The sequence below is a fragment of the Elephantulus edwardii genome, unplaced genomic scaffold (genome assembly GCF_000299155.1).
Source record: "Elephantulus edwardii isolate Elephantulus edwardi_28Jun2011 unplaced genomic scaffold, EleEdw1.0 scaffold00066, whole genome shotgun sequence".
Lineage (NCBI taxonomy): Eukaryota > Metazoa > Chordata > Mammalia > Macroscelidea > Macroscelididae > Elephantulus > Elephantulus edwardii.
The window spans coordinates 15,927,077-15,936,689 of NW_006399816.1; the positions used below are offsets into that span (position 1 = coordinate 15,927,077).

Sequence of the window (9,613 nt, forward strand, 5' to 3'; positions counted from 1 at the left end):
GAATCCTTGCCTCCAAGGAGCCACCCGGTTTAACCCTCTCCAGGACAAATCTATTTGTTTTCCTAGCAGTCCATGGTATTCTCAGTACTCTCCTCCAGCACCACAGCTCAAAGGCATCAGTTCTCCTTCTATCCTCCTTGGTCATTGTCCAACTCTCTGATGCATAACAGGTGATTGCGAATACTGCATAGCTACAGTAAACAAAACAAATCCATCCTCATTTTTCTCATTCATTACCACTCATAGCTGAGGCTCCAACGGGTGTTTGGAGGCTGTGAATTGCATTAGAGGAGACTGTGAAGCTGCTGGTGAATTCTAAATGCCTGACAGGCACCCTCTTTGGGTTAGCAATATAATCCTCTACCAACTAGACCACCAGAACTCCCCAAAACAGTACTGGAATAACAAAAGACACACAGACCAACAGAATAAAAAGTGTTGAGTCCAGAAATAAACTCACATATCTATGGTGGACTATTTTTTACAAAGATGCTAACGTTATTCAATGGGAAATGAAGAGTCTCTTCAATAAATGGAGCTGGAAGAATCAGCTTTCCACATTTAGAAAAATGAATTCTGCTCCATGTCTCACACAACATACAAAAACAAGTTCACTACAGATGCTGTTGTTTGCCACACAGTTGGAATCAACACTTAATTTATCCTTCAATGGGTTTTCAGAGGCAGTTAATCACCTGGGAAGAGAATGCCCATCCTATTCCGACAGAGCAAATGGTGGTTTCGAACCACATGGCTTTGGGATTACAGTGCAGCTTCTTACCACTAGGCCACCAGAGCTCCCTAACTATAGATTAAGAATCTGAAAACAGAAACTAAAGTCATAAAATTCTCAGAAGAACAAGCCAGAGCAACACTTTGAAGCCTATCTTTCAACAACTGTTAGGTGCCCTTGAGTCAAGTACAACTGACTCATAGCAACCCTATGAACAACAGATCTGAACCCTATCCTATCCTGTGCCCTCCTTATTATTTCTGACATACTCTAACCCACTGCAGCAGTCATCGGGTCAATCCATCTCATTGAGAGACTTCCTCTTTCGCCAGCCCTGCACCTTTCCAAGTATGATGCCCCTTTCCAAAGAAAAGCCTCTCCAGACAACATGCTCAAAGCATGTGATAAAAAGCTTTGTCATCTTTGTCTCCAGGGAGCACTCTGGCTGTACTTTCTCCAGCATATATCTGTTTGTTCTTTTGGCAATCCGTGGAATATTCAGTACTCTTCTCCAGCATCACAGCTCAAAAGTATCAATTATTCTTTTGTCGTCCCTACTCACTATTCAGCTCCCAGGTGCAGAGCAAGTGATTTAAAAGACCATGGCCTGAATTGGGTGCATTTTAGTTCTTAAACTGACATCACTGCTCTTCAGTAATTTGGAAAGGTCCCTGACAGCAGACTTTCTCAGTGCAATATGTCTTCTGATGTCCAGAGTGCTAGTATTAATAATGTTGATTGTGGATCCAAGTAAGAAGTCACTGACAGTTTCAATCTCTTCTCTATCATGATGTTGCCCTAAGATCCAGTGATGAGAATTTTTTTTCTCAAAGATATCATCATCTTATATAAAAACAAAAGTATAAATAACAAAAGATAAATGAATAAATAGGACATCCTAGAAATCAAACTTTTGTTAATAGAAGGCTACGGACTATGTAGTTAATCATCTCCATGAACAACTGCCTCCTTTGGCATGAGACCAGAAGAACTGGCTAGCGCTTGGCTACCATTACTAAACACTTTGATCAACAATAGCATAATTTTAATCCTAAGGAAAAATACTGAACAGAAAGAATATCAAATTGTCATGAAATCCAAATTTCCTGGTACCACAAAGGTAAGATGAACTCTTGAAACTACTGCCCTGACATAATCTTCAAATCTTAAACCAAAAACATCTCATAAAGTCTTCTTTAAACCAAACAAAAGCTTAACTATTGAAGATTTCTGCCTGGTGGTACAATAGTTAAAGAATGTGATGCTAACTAAAAGGTCAATAGTTCAAACCCACTGCAGGAAAAAATGGGACTATCCATTTCAATAAAGATTTTCAGCCTTAAAAATGTTATGGGGCAGTTCTACTCTACCCTAAAGGGTTACTATGAGTTGGAAACAACCTGATGAGTTTAGTTTTGTCTGATTTTTTTTTTTCTTTCATGCTCTTAAAAAACAAACATGCACACCCACGTTTATCGAAGGAGTTGGAAATAACCTAAGTGTCCATCAACAAACAAATGGATAGAGAAGCTGTGGTATATTCACGCTGCATTGAAAAACCAGGAATTCATGCAATATTATTCAAAATGGGTGACCCTGGAGGACATTATGCTGAGTGAAGTATCTCAGTCACAAAAGGACAAATACTGCATGGTGCCACTGTTGTAAAATAGGACTGACATCAGGGCTGGTGGGAGACTGAAAAAGATGGGTTCAATAATGTATACTGCATTGAAACAGATGAGGGAGAAAACTATTTAAAAGGGATATGTGATTAGGTATTTTTGTCATGACGGGAGTCCAGAGTGAAGGCTGCATAGTTGAGTAGACCTGGGGGGAGGGATTGTAAAACAATCAAAGAATTTTTCTTTTACTTTTCCAAGAGTGTAGTGTACTAGGGGAAAGGGTTGGAAGGGGAGAAAAGTGCAACAATAAATGAATGGAAATCCAAAGTCTCTGTAAAATTTCATTGAAATTAATAATAAATTTAAAAAAAAAAACCTGGGGAAAAAAAGTATAAAAAAAACAGACAATAAAAAAACGACCAAAAAAAATCTTTCACTGTCATCAAATCAGTTCTAAGCCATAATGGCCTTCCATAAAGTCTTCGAGGGTGTAAATCTTAATGAGTTGAGTGCCTGTCTGTCTTTCACTGGTATGTTTGAACAGCTAGAGACACTGGATCTTTTTGTTAGACCTGCAACAGGGTATGGATCTAAGCCACCAGAGTTTAAAACTATCAACATGGGTTCAAACTGCCAACTTGAAAAATTAGACAGGAACATTAGAGAGCAGTGAGTTTATAAAAAAGGAAAGAACTTGGAAAATAAGTGTGAGAACAGTTACAAAGGTCAAAGAATGTATTAACATCACAAAACAGCACATGTAGAAAAGGTTAAACTCATGTTATATTTTTGTTGAGTATCATCTCAACAATAAATTTTAAATGTATTGCAAAATGCTTTATAAATAACTATTCCTTTAGAAATATTGTGGCCTGTGCTGCAATCCTGAAGGCACATGGTTCTAATCCACCAGATGCTCCACTGGACAAGGAGGTGTAATCTCCTCCTGAACCAGTCAGATCTGATTTGACTGATAATACACAAAAAAAAATTTAAAAATTAATTTAAAAAATAAATAGAAATACTGTGGGGTTGGTGCTGGTGGTTTTGTTGCTATGTGCCATCAAGTCAGAAATGGCCCGAGGTGATCCTCCAGTGAGTTTTCAGAGGCAGTAAATAACACAGGAGCAGACTGTTAATCTTTCTCCCATGGAGCAGCTGGTGGATTTGAACTGCATGCCTTTGGGCTTGCAGCACAGCTTCTTAACACTAGGCCACCAGAGCTCCCTGATGTCTAAAAACATTAGCTCCGGTGAATTTAGAATGTCTACATGAAAATTTTAAACAAATTAAAGGGAATATAATCCAAACATCTTGGACATTCCTCAGTCTACAATATCAAACTAAAATTCTAAGCTAACAGAAAGTAAAGCTATCATTAAATTAACACAAGATTTGTTTAGTTCCTATGAAATAACTGTGAAATAATGGTATTTCTAGAGTCAACAAAACTACAATGTAAACTATTCATGTTATAGTCAAGGTATTGATTTTATTAGTTATACTCTGATATCCACATTTTCAAACACAAAGTATGCATCAGATGATAGAAACATTTCATAATAAAACATTGCTGGTTACAAAACTAATCTACTTCCTAGCTCAATTTTAAATAGTACAGCTTAGGTCAAGTGTTTAAAATGGAATAAAAATTCACTGAAGGTAAACGATCAGCACTTTCCTAATTTAAATAAAGTCCTTAAAATTCTTCATTTGTTTTAAATATAGTTTCTTAAAATATACACTGCCAATGACTTGTGAAATGAAGTCACCAGGAGTTTAAATGATGATATGTTTCCTCATTCCTTTTTCCCTACCTGGGCATTTATTAAAGGTATATTGCTTGCTGAAACTGGGACGGTCCTGAAGTACATGCTGCAGAAGGTCAAGAACTGGAGCCTCAAATAAAACTGAGTTATGTTTAAAAAAAAAAAAAAAAAGAACTGGAGCCTTCAATATGGACTGAAGTTCAACATCAAGAAAACAAAGATCCTCACCACTGGGCAGATGGTAGAATCATGACAGACGGTGAAGAGATTGAGATTATTAACAGCTTTTAGTTTGCTTGGCTCCACAATCAACACTTGATACCAGGAGCCAAGAAATCAAAAGACAAATTGCAATGGGAAAGTCTGCTGTCAGGGACATCTCCAGAGTACTGAAGAACAATGATGTCAGTCTGGAGACCAAGGTGCACCTGATCCAGGCCATAGTTTTCACAAATACATGCTATTTATCAGAAAGATGGACAAGGACTAAGGATGATAGAATTGATGCCTTTGAGCTGTGGTACTGTGGTACCATGGACTGCTAAGAGAATAGCCAGATTCGTCCTTGAGGGTGAAACCAGGCTGCTCTAGGAGACAAGGATTCTGAAGCTCCGTCTGATATATACTTTGGGTATGATGCAAGAAGGACCAGTCCTTGGAGAGGAACATTATGCTTGGAAGGGTGGAGGGACAGCACAAGAGAGGAAGACCCTCAATGAGATGGATTGACTCAGTGACTGGAGTGAAGGGGTTGGGTGAGTCAGAGACAATAAGTTTGGCTCAGGACAGGACAGAGCAGGTTTCAGAGCTGTTGTACATAGGGTCACTATGAGTTACAGGCGACTTGACGGCACATAACAATAACTAGTACTAGCAATGACTGCAAAGTAAAAGCACTCAACAAAAAGTTTCAGAATTCTCAGAGATCCTGTTCTCCCCATCTATGTCAGCAAACCTCATCCAGGTCTGGAGCTGCAGCCTACAAATCGGCACTGAGCAGGCAGGTACTCAGAACGGTCACCTGACACCTCCTTTTGTTATGTTCCATTTCTACAACATTTTAAACTGCTTCCCATTCTTCCATCAGCAAGTCTTCTTTCATTCTGACTCCCAAGACTTTACTTGCCCATTTATCCATACAATTTTTACTTAATTTGGTAATAAAATAATCTTGACATTTACTCTTGAAAATGTGACCAAGTTCTCAGATAAGAGTGTGAGGTTTAATGTAGATGGAAGATACCTTCTGTCTTGGAGACTATCTACTTTAGGGTATGTGTGCATGTGTATGTAGAAACTGTCCAATTGGTATATGTTTTTCTGTGCATATTCCTAATAACAACAAAACTTATTTTAAAAAGAATCCACTTTAGTTTCCTAAACCATCACAAACTCTTTTAGGTATAAGTAATTTTCTTCAAAATTTTAGTATTAATTTTAATGTCTTGTGTACAAGTGTGCAGAGGCACATGCATGTATACAAACACACAAATGGAGAAAATCAAATTATAATTAATATGGATACTATTGCGTAGAATGAAGCTAAGAAGATAATTGGAAAAAGTAACAGGATAGTATTAAGTTATATTAAAAAAACTGTAAAAATGGTATGTGAGTGACTAAAAATTTGGAAACATTACTTCAGTACATAGAGAACTTCTTACTCTTCATCCAGCCTTCAAGTGGTCTCCAGTATCAAAAGGAAGCCAAGGAAAGAGTTGTTACTTTAAAAGCCAATCCCTAAGGCTAAGCGAGCTTCATATAGTTAACAATTAACTCAAGCTGGTATATTCACAACTCCTGGAATGAATGCAAAGTGAAGACATCACATTTGCAAATAACAATGTCTTTCTGATACAGAAATGCCAAAGCGACTGGGGAAAACTGCAAAATAATCTCATAGGATGATGTGAGTGGACAGAAAGGTGGTTCTAAGCTTTTTAAATCAACTAATTAAGCTCCTCAAAAGTAGATACTTTGCATTTTTTTTTCCTGTATCTTCCACAGAACACAGCATACTCTAGGCCTGTGACAGGCATTAAGTAAAATAAATGCTTTTATATTGCAATTAATGAACCCACAGTAATTGTGGATAATAATAACTAGAGACAGATTCAAAGAGGACCAGATGAAACTGCAAATGACAGCACCACTTGCAATTGCGATCTCTTGTTATTTCTATACAAAGATCAGAAAACTCTAGCCTGCACGTCTTTTCATTCTCTCCACAATCTCTGTATTAATTGCCCTGAATAGAAATCCATTCCTGCAACTACAACTGAGACACATTATTCATCGCACTTATAACACGCTGATGCCTGTTTCTTCACATCTTAGCATCTATTAAGACCTAGCTCAAACATCCCAGCTCAAATACCATCTTTTCAGAGAAGTCTTCCCTGATTGCCCCACAGGTGAGCAGTTCCTTCTCTACTATGCTCCCTCAATAGTCCTAACATCTTTATTACTCTAAATGGTATGACATCTGCCATCACTCTTTTATGTATCTTTTTCTATCTCTCCCACTAGTTGTGTCCTCCTCCACAGTGGGACCAGTATGTTATTCACTTCTGCATACTCAACTCCTACCACCAAACCAATGTTGTTGTTAGGTGCCACCGACTTCATTACAGTTCATAAAGACACTATCAACAACAGAACCAACAGGCGGTCAATATATGTACTCCTTCGTGTCACTGACCAGGGCAGAATACTGAGAAGAGTAAGCCACTAAATAGATCCAATGGTAGGTTTCTAATAATTTCAGGCTCTTTCAATTATCACCTCTAAATTCCATTGTTTCTGATGGCTGAGGAAGAGAGCAATAAGCAAAGTCATTATAAACTCTGTAGACAGCTTTCGTTCTCTACTATTTTCCCAATCCACAGAGGCCTCAAAACCTCAAAGCCCTTAGCAGCAGTGTTCCGTCTCAGCAGCTGTTAACTGCTGATTCACATCTTAATGGATGCATGTGCCTGTAACAATCGGAAGGGATGGTGATGGAGGAGCAGGGGTCATTCCTCTTCTCTCCTCCCAGGCCCAGAAGCAGAAGAGCAGGAGTCACAGAGAAGACACTGAAGCAAATTAAAGAAAGCTTACATGAGTCAGGGTGGTATCTTTGGTCACCACGAAAAACACCATCCTTAGTGTACACAGAGGTGGTACCAGAGAAGCCACTAGCTGTGAGCTATCATTTATTCAAAAGTAATGTTCTAAAATATTCTTCCTCTCACCTAAAATATAGAAGAAAAGTTTTCATTATTTAAACCTAAAAGAATAATCAATCAAAATGAAACACTGCCCTTCGTCATCTTTAAAAAAGGGGAAGGGGGAATTCTTTTTCAATTAGGTTTTACGCTGTTTTCGATAACCAAAGCTACACATACATATTTAAGCTTGGACCTCAACTACTTTAAAAAAAAAAAAAAAAAAAAAAAAAAAACAAAACCCGCAACTTCTAAAATAGCTTATGAACTTCCACAAATCAACAAAATAAATGCAACCAATCTGACAAAATATTTATGAAGTTATAATGTTCCAGGGCAGAAAAAGATACAATGTTAAGCCTTACCATTTTGTGTTCACCATTAGCAAACCTCAAAATTAAATACAAAAAAGCACAAAAGGTACATTTTAACTATGGCAGTCCAAATTTTCTTTTAACCCCAGTAATGGTAGCAATTACACTTTCCCCACAGTATCACAAGGCAACTAAGTATAAATGAGCAATGTCATCATATCCCACATAGGGTCCAGTGCCATTTTTACACTCAATAGTTTTACCCTGAGCAATACAGAGAGTCAAAAAGTCGTGTTTGGGGACGTCTGGCAAAAGTTGTTTAAGGACAACAATCCCTTAAATTACAATATGGATCTGCTGATCAGAAGGCTATATTTTAACACTCAAGCCAAAGCAAGGTGCTGAGGGCTTTATCGAATCACCCTTTAAAGAGAGAGAGCAAAACAACTCCTCAGAGGTCTTCAATGTTAGGCGCTGCTGGTCTCAGTTACAAGCCTAGTCCTGAACAAGACAAAAACTAGGAAGGCAGACACCTCGTCCAAAGTGGTCGTTCAGACTTCCTAGGAGAGAAAAAGAGAACCTATGAGACATCAAGATTGAGGATGTGTGTGTCTAAGCAGAGGAGAAAGGTTAAGGGATCGAAGATACTGGACAGTATAACATGGAGTATCAGTCCTGGGCATTAGTGGATGCAAAAAAAGGTACAAGAAAGGGAGAGACTGAGTTAGCCACATCAGGAGGGAGTTGGTGGGTGCCGCGCGCTTTGGAGAGGAGGCTGCAGTTGGGCTGTACCTACCCATCGAAGCGGACGGTGCCAGTCTGCTGAGTCTGCACCCGGTAATGTTCTAACAGCAAGCGCACCACCTTGGCGTGCCCATTGCGCGCTGCGATGATGAGGGGCGTGGAGCGCTGCCCTCCCTGCTGGCTAACATAGCCCAGCAGATAGCGGATATCGCTTTCAGACCGGTTGAGGAGCAAGGCGGCCAGAGTCAGCACCTTGCCCTCACTGGCCGCCTTGTATACATAGCCAGCCAGGCCCTCCATGGCCGCCGCCAACTCCAGCACCCGTTTGGTCGCCACCGCTGCTGCTGCCTTGCGCCCCCGGAGGCCGCGTTCGCCAGAGCTTCCAATCGGGGCCCTCACAGCCCATTCAACAGGGCGCCGCCGCCGCCGCCGCCGCCGCGCCCAGGCAGCAGCGCGGCCGAAGGAGGGCGGAGAGGCGGAGGCGGCCGGATGCCACGGGGGGCACGTCTGCCACCCGGCCCGGACAGGGAGGAGGGTGGTCAGGGCCGCCCCCAAGGCTCCAGGCCCCCGCCCAGGGCCCAGGAGAACTCCATGGCGGCCGCCGCCCCGGGCCTCAGGCCGGACCCCTCCTTCCCGAGGGCTGCGACAGGCGCGTGCCCGAGCTACGGGTCGCCGGCGGGATCCCGAGAGGATCGCGCGCGCCCCGGATGGTGAATGATGGGCGCGTCTCACCGGACCAGGCTGACCGGTCTCGGCCTAAAACTTCTTCCTGCCTTCGCTCTCCGCCCTCGCTAGACGGGAGGAAACCCGTAGGGGGTCGCCCACCAGAACGCGAAAGGGCTGGGCTCAGCCGATGGTTTGGGGGGGGGGGGGGGTCCACGCCTGCGGGACCTGGAGCAATGAGCAACGCTCAAGCAGCAGCAGCCCCGGAACTCCAGACGAGGAAGAAGACAAGCCTACGCCTCCAAGGAGGGGAGCGGGAGGGACGGTTAAGGGAGGTGTAGCTTCCAAAGCAGACCGGAGGGGAAACAGCACTTAAGGAAGAAGGGTTCTGGTGCGCGGAGTCGATCCATCAATAATTTGGGCCTGAATGTGCATCATCAGTGCCCTTGAGGCTTGAAGCCTTCCACACGACCCTGAGGATCCCTGCCTGGGGAGGAGACAGAGTTGGTGCGCTGAAGCAATTCTACCAGTGGCTAAGGAGCCCCTCTCCCATTTTACC

The 9,613-nt window shown here is 41.8% G+C and overlaps 1 protein-coding gene across 1 annotated transcript in view; it reads right to left on the reverse strand.

Moving 5' to 3' along the window:
- The window catches only part of FEM1B (fem-1 homolog b (C. elegans)), a 27,517-nt gene extending 18,204 nt beyond the window's left edge, over positions 1–9,313 (reverse strand). Inside the window, exon 1 of the mRNA XM_006888358.1 lies at positions 8,444–9,313. Within this exon, the coding sequence (XP_006888420.1) occupies positions 8,444–8,691 (248 nt within the window). The 5' untranslated portion in view covers positions 8,692–9,313. The remainder of the gene's footprint in view (positions 1–8,443) is intronic.
- Between the last annotated feature and the right edge of the window lie 300 nt (positions 9,314–9,613).